At 36.9% G+C, this 13667-nt stretch overlaps 1 protein-coding gene across 34 annotated transcripts in view; it reads right to left on the bottom strand.

The window, feature by feature from the left end:
* Window positions 1-13667, bottom strand: part of NRXN1 (neurexin 1) — a 1383669-nt gene that overhangs the window by 762258 nt on the left and 607744 nt on the right. For 23 of the 34 annotated variants that reach the window (XM_060187660.1, XM_060187677.1, XM_060187662.1 and 20 more), the window contains 2 exons: window positions 11051-11254; window positions 8418-8444 (listed from right to left, as the gene is read on the bottom strand). In XM_060187660.1, the coding sequence (XP_060043643.1) occupies window positions 8418-8444; window positions 11051-11254 (231 nt within the window). The remainder of the gene's footprint in view (window positions 1-8417; window positions 8445-11050; window positions 11255-13667) is intronic. The other 11 variants (XM_060187685.1, XM_060187697.1, XM_060187665.1 and 8 more) reach the window with 1 other exon arrangement.

Raw genomic sequence — 13667 nt, 5'->3', positions numbered from 1 at the left:
ACTTCTGGCATATAAGATTGCTGGGGACTGAACTATGGACTTTTGGTGTTTCAGGCATGGAAAGCTTTTTTGCATAATCATTATGCAATTTCCCTAGCCCAAATATTTCCAATAATTAAAAAAATGTTTGGAAAGATAGTCATTCTGACTACTCTGTAGGTCAAAATTAGGGGGAAATTTAATCTCTAGAAACATTAGAAGTATATACCATAATACAAATACATGGCATTTAGGGTTAGAGGATACTAATTAATTGGCATGTTTTAACAGGATATATGCTCTTGATTCCTTTTTAAAATTTTTTAAAAATATTTTATTTATTTTATTTTTGAGAGAGATGCAGAGAGAGAAAGACACAGAGAGAAACACCAGAACACTGCACAGCTCTGGCTTATTGTGGTGTGGGGGATTGAATCTGGGACTTCAGAGTCTCAGGCATGAGATAGTCTCTTTGCCTAACCATTATGCTATCTACTTGTGCCCTTTTGCTAGCTTTTGACTGCTTATTTTAAGTTGCCAAAGTAAAGAAAAATTACTATACAAAATTTAAATTTACAAATGATGAACAAAAAAGAAATTATAGAGAAATAATTTTGATACTATCATATTAGTCAATTTAATGGAGCACTCAAAAGTAGTAGATACTTATTACTGCTTCACTCTCTATTATCTAAACTAATTTTGAGCTAATTGGGTAGAAGTAGGTAAGAAGGAGACAAAGCTTGGGAGTTCGGCAGTAGTGCAGCGAGTTTAGCGCACGTAGCACAAAGCATAAGGACCAGCAAAAGAATCCTGGTTCGAGCCCCCAGCTCGCCACCTGCAGGGGAGTTGATTCACAAGTGGTGAAGCAGGTCTGCGGGTGTCTATCTTTCTCTCCCCTCTCTGCTTCCCCCTCCTCTCTCCATTTCTCTCTGTCCTATCCAACAATAACATCAATAACAACAATAATAACTACAACAAAAAAAACAACAAGGGCAACAAAAAGGGAAGATAAATAAATATTTTAAAAAGTAGACAAAGCTATCATCTTTTGAATTATGCATTAACTTCTATAGATATCAGATATATGACTCCTGTGTAGTTACTACATAAGGAATTGAAATCCTTGATAACATTTGTTTTGTATTTTCTCTTACAGTTAAGCAATCGAGAAACATAAAAGCATTAATGGAGCATTAATATGAACAAAATTAAAACTGCAAAAAAATAAAATGCTCCGGGTGGAGGGTAGATAGCATAATGGTTGTGCAAACAGACTCTCATGCCTGAGACTCCAAAGTCCCAGGTTCAATCGCCCGCACCACCATAAGCCAGAACTGAACAGTGTTCTGGTAAAATAAAATAAAATAAAATAAAATAAAATAAAATAAAATAAAATAAAACGCTCTATCTGCTGAGCTACATTTGTTTATACTGGTAAAATGAGTGATTTGGCATTGTCTTTCTTTTCTTTTCTTTTCTTTTCTTTTCTTTTCTTTTCTTTTCTTTTCTTTTCTTTTTCTTTTTACCTCCAGGGTTATTGCTGGGGCTCAGTCTCTGCACTAGGAAGCCACCTCTCCTGGAGGCCATTTTTCCCTTTTTTGTTGCCCTTTTTGGATAGGACAGAGAGAAATCAAGGTGGGGGGAGGGGGACAGAGAGAGGGAGAGCAAGATAGACACCTGCAGATCCCCCTGTAGCTCAAAACGGGATCCTTTTGCCCGTCCTTGAGCTTTGAGCCATGTGCACTACCGCCCGGCTCCTTAGCATTATATTTCTTTAGAGCATCATTAAACATGGATACACTAAGGACTAGAGGCTATTTTAAGCAGAAATTCTTCAATACTTTTCTTTCTTTCTTTTTTTTTCTTTCTTTCTTTCCCCTTTCTTCCTCCCTCCCTCCCTTCCTCTCTTCCTCCCTCCCTTCCGTTCATCCTTCCTTTTTTTTTTTTTTTTTTTGCCTCCAGAATTACAGAGTTATTGCTGGGTCTCAGTGCCTGCACTACAAATTCTTTGTAGTTATCTGAGTCATAAGCATCAGGTCGTTGTTCTGAAGTGAACATTTGCTTCTTGTTAATAAATCATCCAAATTTATTTATTTACTATTGGATAGAGATAGAGAGAGAATTGAGAAGGGAGGGGGAGTTAAGGAGAGAGACAGAGATACCTGTAGCCCTGTTTCACCACTCATGAAGATTTCCCCCTACAGGTGGGGACCAGGGCTTTGGACTTGGGTCCTTGCACACTGTAATGTGTGCACTTAACCAGGTGTGCCACCGCCTGGCCCCTTATCTTCCATTTTTAACCTACATTTAAAAAAATGGTGGTAACTAATTCACTTGATCTTTTCATTCTGATGATGAAATGTTATTACAAATGTCTTATTATCCAGTCCAGATATCCACAACAGTACATTTTTCTATAACAGAAGACTCAGAGTTATTCTTTATTATATCTGAATCAACAGTGAGGTTAAGTACTTAGCCTTAGATTTCCTTTCATATCAATAATGAAAATGAGCTGCATATAGAAGGAGTTGAGCTTCAACCCTTGATACTTTGCCCACATTAATGTTGCTTCTGTATCTTACATAAACAGTTTTCTGTCAAAAGCCAAAGTAGTTAGGAGGTCTGCCTACTAAAATATCTCTTCCAACCAGAGAAATTATATATTTTTTTTTTTAGGGGGGGAAGAGAACAAAAGAAAACAGCATTGGAGATGGAGAAGAAAAACAAATCTTGGTAGGAAGAAAGAACAGGTGAGGAGGAGAACCAACACATGTTGCAAGACACAAACAATGTAAGCAAGCAAAACCCATTTTATGTGAATTCAAAAGTGATCCCAAACCTTTCTGAGGAAGAAGACATTCTGTAATTATGTCATTTTTAATATTTTATTTATTTATTAATAAGAATGAATGAGAGAGAGAAAGAATTAGACATCACTCTGGCACATATGTTGCCAGGGATTAAAACCCGGACTTCATGCTTGAGAGCCTAATGCTTTATCCACTATGTCACCTCCCAGACCACGTCACTGGTTGTTAAAGACAAGGAAACAGAGAGGGGCAGAAAAAGAAAGAGAAGAGAAAGGAGGAAAGGAAGGAAAAACAACAGCTTCTCAGCATCTACATATTTAAAATAGTTACTATATGACAATTAGAACTCATTTGTAGTTGATAAAGCAAGTTTAGTTTTGGAAATTGTAGTTAAGCTCTAAGCCTTCAAACATTGCAGTACTAAAAAAAACTTTTGAAAGAAGTTTGACAATATGGAGTTCTGGTGGTGGGAACTGTGTGGAATTGTACCCCTCTTATTCTATGGTCTTGTCAATATTTCCATTTTATAAATAAATAAAAAATAAAAATAAAAAAGAAGTCTCTGACAGAGATAGTCCTATGAATTCAAATCTGTCCCTTCTCAAAGGAATATTTTGACACAAGAATGTGTGATAAAGAAACACATCTTTCATTTCTTATAATCTCACGGGTCTGAGTTGATGTGTTGACGCATCTAGACTTTTTTTTTTCTTTCCCCACCCCTCCACTAGCTATTCTTCAATAGAAAAGATGATAAGCTGATACTAGATATATGCTTCAGCTATATAAAGGAACATCTGCTATGAATTGTGAGTAGGAAATGAGGTGTGAAAAAGGATAAAAGGCCTAAAGGAAATAATACAGTAATTCTGAGTAAAGGAAAAAGTGAAGTTTCTTTTAAAACATTAATTTAGACTTTGATATTAATAATCAATGTAAGATCATTTTATTTTATGAAAACTTTCCTAAAAAATATCAAATGAGGTATTTCACAGAACAATGTCTTAGCTCTAGTACAATACTGAGATGGTGGTGGTATACAATTGAGACTCAACACAGGTAGATTCAACACAGTTGAAGACAAAGTTATGTCTCACAGGGGATAAATGTAATAAATCAGTTTGCACAAAACTGCAAGTTATACTGAGATAGACATTTCAATTTATTTTTGTATTAGGGGCTACCCAGATAGAAATCTCTGCTTACATATTGACTATGAGATGGGTTTACATTAATTTACTCTGTAAATTACCCCCTTTCTCTAAGTTAGGTAGCAACATGATTTTTTGAGGGAACTTGGGATTGTTATTTTAACCACCCACTACTCCACCAATAAAGCAAAGGCAAGGGAGCCCGGTGGTAGTGCAGTGGATTAAGCGCAGGTGGTAGGTACAAAGCACAAGGACTGGCATAAGGATCCCGGTTTGAGCCCCCGGCTCCCCACCTGCAGGGGGGTCGCTTCACAAGCAGTGAAGCAGGAATGCAGGTATCTGTCTTTCTTTCCCCCTCTGTCTTCCCTTCCTTTCTCCATTTCTCTTTGTCCTATCTAACGACAACATCATCAACAACAACAATAATTACTATAACAATAAAACAAGGGCAACAAAAGGGAATAAATAAATAAATATTTAAAAAAAACAAAGGCGGGAGTCAGGCTGTAGCGCAGCGGGTTAAGCGCAGGTGGCGCAAAGCACAAGGACCGGCATAAGGATCCCGGTTCGAACCCCGGCTCCCCACCTGCAGGGGAGTCGCTTTACAGGCGGTGAAGCAGGTCTGCAGGTGTCTATCTTTCTCTCCTCCTCTCTGTCTTCCCCTCCTCTCTCCATTTCTCTCTGTCCTATCCAACAACGACAACAACAATAATAACTACAACAATAAAACAACAAGGGCAAAAAAAGGGACTAAATAAATAAAATAAAATAAATATTAAAAAAAAAACAAAGGCAAGAAGAAATGAACATTTTTACCTTATTAGTCAATGTTCCTTCCAGTGACTACTGTCACCTTAAAACATTTGCAGTCCTGTCCAAGCTGTGCACTAAAAGCTCATAATTTTTTTTTCAAGTAGTATAAGCATAACATATAGGCTTTAAAAAGGGAAGAATTCCACTAAATAGTAAAACCTTTTGTCTGCAAAGACATTTTTCTATGGAATACCCAGGCAGAGGGGAAAAATTTGTTTATTACTAAGGCCCCATGATATAAGTAATATAAAGAAAAGTGTTTAATAATGGTTAAAATACCAGAAACATTTAAAAAATATATATCACCAGTAGAGGTAGATAATATAGTCTTACCTGTGACTACATTAATTTCCAAGAAATAATAGAGCTTAAACAGTAATATTTTATTAATTTAAGTATTATATACTTACTATAAATTGAAACTGCATAAAGCAGAAGTCTATAAAGAACTGTTTTCTCACATGAATTTTCTATGATTCAGGTTCATTAGAGAAAATCTGCAGCTGCATTAAGGTACAAATCTGGCCTTGGGAAGTACTTCGTGAATTTCTTTCTTTTTAGGTAGTACTGTGTCGACTTTAATGGAGGCATGTCTATGACAATAAATACTCAAGGACAAGTAGGGACCTGGGGATCATCTCCACTGACTTCCTAGTCCCCTCTGGGTCTCAAATGCACATAGGTGGGTGGGACTCCCTGGAAGCCAGGTTTAACCCAGTATGATTGTGTGAGAGCTAACCTCAGGGTCTTTCAAACTCAGAATTCATCTCAAGTCAGACTCTGCTCATCACTGCTGCTATCTGCATCTATGCTCCTGAGCTGAAAGCAAATCCGGTACTGATATAAGAACCGTATAAACTGTGCTTCTTTTCAAAATGTGAGGAAGAGAAGGGATGGAGGAGATTTGAGGAGAGATTCATATGCTTTAAAATTCCACTTATCGGGGCCAGGTGGTGGTGCACCTGATTGAGTGCACATGCTATAGTGCACAAGAACCCAGGTTCGAGCCCCCAGTCCCCACCTGCAGGGGGAATGCTTTGCAAGTGGTGAAGCAGTGTTGCAGGTGTCTCTCTGCCTCTCCCTCTCTATCACCCCCTTCCCTCTCAATTTCTGGCTATCTCTATCCAGTAAATAAAATAAAGGTAATAAAAAAATCCACTTATCTGGGGCCCTAGTTAGGGAGTCCTGAAATTCCCACATAGACATGATGGGCCTAGACCACTAACAGATCCCTCTCATCACTGTCACTGGTCATCTCCATCAGGAACAACATAATGGACCCCTTTGTAAAGGACCTATAGGACCTTGCCCTTAATGTGGATCAGTAATGGTAGGGAATGTTCCATTCTCTGAAAGGAGGTTGGACAACATACTCTACCTACTACTCAAAGAAGATATGTCATGAAATTAGTGCAGTCTAGAATGTTCCTAGATGTGACCACAGAATTCGATCTCAGACCTACAGGGATGAAGAGGTTACATAGGCTCCCATGCTGAATATGGGCCCCTAAAATAGACCTACTAGCTTTTTCCAAAATGGAGACCCTAAATCTATCATCTGCAATATTCTTGCCTTTAGGTTCATGATTAGTCAACAATTTGTTTGGCTTTATATCTTAACTCTTTTTCAGCCACCAGGTTCCAGATGCTACCATGATGCCAACCTGACTTCCTGAGCAGACCTCACCAATGTGTCCTGGAGCCCCATCTCCCCAGACCACTTCCAGACTAGGGAAAGAAATAGACAGGCTGGGAGTATGTTCAGCTGGGAAGCAATTACAGAAGCCAGACCTTCCACCTTCTGCACCCCGTAATAATCCTGGGTTCATTCTCTCAGAGAGATAAAGAATAGGAATGCTTTCAAGGGAGGAGATAAGATATGGAGTTCTGATGGTCGAAAGCATGTGGAAATGTATACCTTATCCTATGGTCTTGTCAATATTTCCATTTTTATAAATAAAAATTTAGGGCTGGGGAGTCAACATAGTGGTTATACAAAAGCCTTTCAAGCCTGAGGCTTTGAGGTCTCAGGTTCAATCCCCAGAACCACCATAAGCCAGAACTGAGCAGTGTTCTGGTCTCTTTCTCTCTCGGTATTTTTCCCTCTGTATCTACTCTTTTCCATTAAAATACAATAAATAAAAATATTTTTAAAAATAAGAAAATAAAAATAATCCACTTGTGTGATTTTTTCAGGAACTATTATACCTGCGATGATTTTTTAAGCATTATAGGATAGTTTATCAATTCAAATTTTCAGCTACTTCTTATTTGCTAGGATTGGAAAGACATGTATTTATATTACTTTTAAATGGATTTTAAAATATCTGAAGACAAGTCTGAGTTATGAAAGAAGCACAGTGTTGAAAATAGAAGGTGTTTAAGTTTTTGTTTTTTATGAGTTTAAATCCACCCATTTGTTCATCAGAGGATAACTTATTGTAAACACAGTCAATGGTTTGGAGAATAGATTCCATCAAATTGCATTCAAATTTTTAGAAGGATACATATATTACTGACTATGACAATGTGAGAGTAGAAGCTAGTTAGAATCATTGTAACAGGGAGTCAGGCAGTAGCGCAGTGGGTAAAGTGCACATGGCACAAAGCGCAAGGACCGGTTCAAGGATCCCGGTTTGAGCCCCCGGCTCCCCACCTGCAGAGGAGTCGTTTCACAGATGGTGAAGCAGGTCTGCAGGTGTCTATCTTTCTTTCCCCCTCTGTCTTCCCCTCCTCTCTCCACTTCTCTCTGTCCTATCCAACAACAACATCAATAATAACTACAACAATAAAAAAACAAGGGCAACAAAAGGGAATAAATAAATATTTTTAAAAAAGAACCATTGTAACAGCTAACAACTTTGTTATGATTGAAGGAGATTCCTTAATGTGGTCAGCAAAACCTGGAAAAGAAAATGCTGGATATTTTTGTAAAGAAATAACATTAATTTACTCATAAAAGAATGCTTCAACTCAAAATAAAATCACAGTCCTTGTTCCCTGTTTCTGTAGTTCACCATCAAATAGAACTCAGTCCATACATCTTTTCTGACTCATCATTTGGCATGCATATCACAGATTTGAAGGATTTAGTTATTTTTGTAGATATATGATTAGGATGTAAAAATTCATTATGTAGTAAATAACCAAAGAATGAGGAAAAATTCTTTATATATATATATATATATATATGTATATATATATATATATATATATATAATTTGGAAAGACACATTTATCTACCCTGAATTTAGAAGGGTAGTAGCAAGTTCTGAAAATAATTAATTTTGCTTTATATTTCAGTAAAAGAAAAAAACTGAAATTGAAGGTCTACTGTTTGGTGACAAAGGCCAAGATCTGGCAAAACGCGAACACTGCTTGCAGCATCTGAAGGTCAACAGAGGCATCGGCAGTCTTTGATTCAAAATATTGTTACCTCTTTGCTCCACTGGGGGGTAAGAACTGTAGTGGGAAACCTTTGAGCTAGAGAGTTTTCAAAATGAATTTTTACAACCCAGATGATGGACTGCTATAGTTCAAAAGTGAATTTATGAGTTGTATAATAAACAACTTTCCCTTGCTTTTTTTTTTTTTTTGTCCTTGACTAGCTTACATCAATGGAGGAATAACATTTTAAAAATTTTGAATAGGCACTTACTGGAATTACAGTTAATCCTGATACAATCTAGATGGGGAAGAATAGATGAAAAATGAAAATTTATCCTTCAAGGTAACAGCTGCAGACATCCAATAAAATCACAGTCCACCCTTCTGGGGACAGACACATGCAAATATGGCCACTCCATATCATTTATTTTTAACTCACATCTAGAACCCAGATTCACTGTCATAAAATTGCAACATCAGAAACAACAACAATATGTGGTTTTTTTAATGGCCATTTCAAACAAAGCTACATGGTGACAAATCTAAGTGAAATAAGAGATTGTTAACTGTCAAAGATGCTTGGTTTAGACTGGCTGCAACTTTCTCCCCATCTGTGAAAGAACAGATCATTGTTTTCAGCATTAATAAAAATGCTCCATCACAGTGGGGTGCAGTGCTAAGCTCAGCTAAGCTCAGACATCTTGGACCTCCGAACACTAATATCCCACAAAGGCCAACAGAATTGTTTATAATTGTGATAGTCAAATGGAGCAAGAGGGAGTCAAGTGATACTCAGTTCAACCTAATGTGTGTTTTGTCTTTGCTTTTTTCCCCCTAAATTTCAGTTCCTTGGTCTAAAGGGAAAAAAAAAAAGAGAGAGAGAGAGAGAGAGAGAGAGAAAGAAAGAAAAGAAAGGTAGCAGTTAGATGTTGGTTGCAATTGATGTTTTGTATTAGTCAGGGGAGAAGAAAAGCACAAATGTGTTTCTTTTAGAAACTACAGGCTAAGAAGTAGTGCCATTCCTTAGAGCACACAAGCCTGCACCTGTATTAGCTAACAATGTTATCTCTATGTAATAAGTGTCATGGTTAAATCTGCTATTGATTTTCATTTTCTTATTCTTCTTATCTAACAGTAGACTCTCTAAGAACAGAATATCAGGTCTGGATCAGAGACTGGTATTGTAAGGGTTACATATGAATAAATGTGTAGGCTATTAGAGGTTTATTTTATGTATACATGTACATAGATAAACATTTGTTGGTTTAATGCCTTTGGGGACTGTGGAAAACATAAACCTAGATTCTGTTTCCATATAGCTGAGTTTGTCATGTGTCGTCAACCGCATCAGAAAAGTGGTTGCAAACAGCCAAGGATCAGCACCTACACAACTCTGTCTACAGAATGCTTTGCTGTTGGAAAATTCCCACCAATGCTTCCCTTTTGGCTATTGGTTAGGTAATTTATTCTGATTAGCCTGTAGTAACCTATAGTTGTCACTAGAGGGAACTCTAGTAGAACAGTAAAGGAGAGTACTGTGCTTTCTTTTGCTTTTAAAAACATCCTTTTTATTTAACTAGTACTGATTGAATATAATTATATATAACTATCAATTAAATGTGGCTTTTTTTCCACTTTGAAGCTGCTATTCTGCCTAACACAATTTGAAAATGTAGGTGGGATTTCCACACTTCCTCATCTTTTACTATTCCTTTTTTTCTTTTCAATTTATGTAGTTTCAAAATTTATTCTTTTCTCTCTATAGCCATAATTATGTGTGTAAAGAACTTCTATTAAATACAGTAAAACCTCATTAATTTTTACTCTTTTTATCTGGAGTTAATAATAATATTGAAATTTATTGGGCAGAATATTTTGTAATTCACTTGGTGTGAGGAGAGATTTCCTAAGAAAAAATAAATAAACAAGAAAACAAATTGTGAAAGGCCAAGTTCAGGGGGAAAAAGTTGACTTCAAGTACTTTACATTGCTGGCACAACTTGCATAAAATAACGTGCTAATTACCTATAATTCACATCACCCATTAATATCAACCTAATAAGACCTTTATTTAACAAGATTTCTCCAGATATTAAAGTTTGGGTTTGAATGTCATTGTAAATAAAAATGTTTGCCTTTTTTTGTTTTTGTTTTTGTTTTTAAGTCTACAATTCAGACATACTAATTCAGCCTAGCATGCTCTATATTTCATTCAGTTTGCTGAGGTTTTACTGTAGTGACTTTTTTAATGCTACAGTTAAAGCAGGAAAGCATATTTCTGTAGAAGAGACTGTGTTTTTAGTGTTCTCATGGCTGCTTGCTAAGGGCCGCAGACTTTGGGCATTGAAGGGTTCTGGATTGCTTTTTGATAGCAAAATATCACCGCACAGTATTTTCAAACAAACACAAACAAAAGATGGACTACCACTAAGGATCAAAGGAGAAGCTCAGAGAGAGTAGGTGAAGCCATTGCCTTTCAGCACAGCATAGAGATTTGTTATTCTGAACATATATCTTAATATTATATTAACGGTGCATGGGTTATTATTTATCTTCAAGGATATAATCAATAACCAATCAAAATATCAGTGTTTATAGTAGAAGTTGAGGATGAGGCATCTTCATGTCTAACAACTCATACTTTAAATTGACTTCATTGAAACCTACGGCTTCCCATTAAGACTCCTTGGTGGTAGAGATCACAAAACAGTAAGTAATGTTAAATGAAGTGAAAACATTTTTTTAAAAAGATGCTTTAAAAATAAAACCTAAACTAAATGATGAAAAATGAGACCATCGAATGTTTTAACTTCCATGGCAAACAGGCTACTTGATACATGTTTGCAGGCAAAACTGAACAAAAAGTGGACAGTGTTAGTTTAATGGGGGAAGGCGAGTTGTTACCTAGATTGACCGTCAATTTGACGCGCCCTGCATCCAGCTCCAGGCGGAGGGTGTCTGCGGAGTCTCTCGAGGTGGTCGCCATGAGAATGCCATATGCACGCTGGGATCGGAACCTCAAGGACACGTCCTCGGCTTCTGTATGCATCACCACTGGGAGCTGGATTTTCATAAACATACTCCCATCATAGCTCAGGACTGTTGCCTCTGTCGACAGGAAGTGAAAAAATAGTTCTAGGTTAGTTGCTATCATTTATACTTTGAAAAGAAAATGTGTCTTTGGGGGGGTGGCATGGTAAACCTGATTAAGCACACACATTATCATGTAAGAGGACTTCAGTTATAGCCCCTGCTTTCCACCTGCAGACGGGAAGCTAGCAAGGACTGCATGTGTTTCTCAGTAGCTCTACTTCTCAGTCTCCCCTTCTTTCAATTTCTCTCTGTCCTAGAAAAAAAAAAATTGAAAGAAAGAAAGAAAAGAAATGAAAAAAAAAAGAAAGAAAGAAAGAAAGAAAGAAAAATAAAAGAAAAAAATGGCTGCCAGGAGCAGTGGATTCATCCTACATGCATGGAGCCCCAGCAATAACTGGTAACAAAAAGTGGGGCGTGGAGACGGGGAAAGAAAAGAAAAAGTGTGACTAAGGCTTACAAATTAATAACAGTAGGCAAGGGAATATACTTGACTCATCTTGAGCAACTTTCTTTTTTAAAACTGGAAAGAGTGATCACAGTAAAAAAGAACTTTCATTTGGAAATATGTTACCAAAAAAAAGTCCAGAAAGGGAGTTGTTTGCACTCTTGTTTTGATTCCACAGCATTTTTCTGTCTATCGTATACACCATGTAAGACTTCAATGTTTATGTATGCACCTTGCTTTTCAAGAGCAGAGATCACAGACTTTTGTTATCACTACAGTGTGAGCCTGGTTAAAGTATTTACAAGTACTTAAAGCCTGCTAATGGATGAAACTGCATCTGAATCATTCATCTGTACATTAAGAATCTATGAGAGGGTCTCTATGGCTTTTGACTGTCCCACTAGCCTATAATTCTATACTACATTATTATGATCATATTTTCCATAATTTCTTTTCTAATGTATTTTTAAAAAGTAAGATGATTACAGGTCACCATTTTACTAAAAATCATGTTCTGAAACTGAAAATCATTTGATAATATCAGACAACAGGTTCTTTTGAGTTATTGTGTTTAAGGAAGGCACGGACTATAACTTAATTTTAGGTTTATTTACAGATAAAGAATAAATCTTAGAATACTAATTGTAAGTATAAGTCTGATGTCCTTCAAATATAAGTAACTGGGGTAGGGGAGATAGCATAATAGTCCTGCAAACAGACTCTCACGCCTGAGACTTTGAAGTCCCAGGTTAAACCCCCTGCACCACCAAAAGCCAGAGCCGAGCAGAGCTCTGGTAAAGTAAATAAGTAAATAAATAAATAAAAAGCCAAATTCCAGAACATCAATAACTGGGCAATTATGCGTAAGAATCAAGTTGGGAACAAAGTGTTTATGTATGTGCTATCAAACTAAAGAGAATTGCTATAGTGAGGAAGCTGCTTACCACTGCATAAAACATATGAAGAAGCAAATAGCAAAAACTGTTGATCTCAAACTGACTACTTTAAAAAATAGTTACCCTTAATGCTAACACCATATGGTAGTGGAACACTGCAAACCAAATATGAGTCATTTTGCTTTCTCACTGGTTTTAGCATCTTAGAATACCATTTAAGAAAACAAGAACTACCAGACTAGGGAAAGACACAGGCTGGGATTATGGGTCTACCTGCCAGTGCCCAGAGAAGTGACTACAGAAGCCAGACCTTCCACCTTCTGCACCCCATAAAGAATTTTTCATCCATACTCCTAGAGGGATAAATGTTAGGAAAAGTTGACCAGAGGGTTCTGAACTCCAATTCAATCAGGACCCGGAGAGAAAAGGGGTGTGGGGGGTGGGGATGGTGGAAGGAAGGACACTTAGAAGTAGTAGGTGTGACTCAAAAAAAGAGAAGGACCAGTGTAAGAATTCCGGTTCAAACCCCCGGCTCCCCACCTGCAGTGGAGGAGCCCACAGGCGGTGAAGCAGGTCTATAGATGTCTAACTTTTTCTCCCCCTCTCTTTCTTCCTTTCCTCTCTCCATTTCTCTCTGTCCTATCCAACAACGGTGACACCAATAACAACAATAATAACTGCAACAGTAATAAAACAAGGGCAACAAAAGGGAAAATAAATAAATATAAAAAAATAAAAAAGAAAGAAAAAGAGAAGACCATAGAAAAAAATGTGCAAATACATATAAATATAGATAGGTAGCTATAGAAATAGTAGTCAACACATATCTGTGATCTTGGGTGAATTATTGCAGTTTCCAGTGGAGGGAATGGGGACACAGAACTCTGGTGGTGGAAAAGGTGTGGAATTATACCCATTACTTTATAATTTTGTAAATAAATATTGAATCACTAATAAAAAAATTTTAAAGAAAAAAAAACTACCTAGAAATAAACTAGAAAATACTCACTATTGTGTCTACTTATACAGCAAAACAATTAACTTTACTGATACAACTGTGCATATTAAGACTATGTTCTGGGGAGTC

The sequence above is a fragment of the Erinaceus europaeus genome, chromosome 3 (genome assembly GCF_950295315.1).
Source record: "Erinaceus europaeus chromosome 3, mEriEur2.1, whole genome shotgun sequence".
NCBI lineage: Eukaryota > Metazoa > Chordata > Mammalia > Eulipotyphla > Erinaceidae > Erinaceus > Erinaceus europaeus.
Note: the sequence above shows the minus strand (reverse complement) of the source record. Positions and strands in the feature narration are given on the sequence as shown.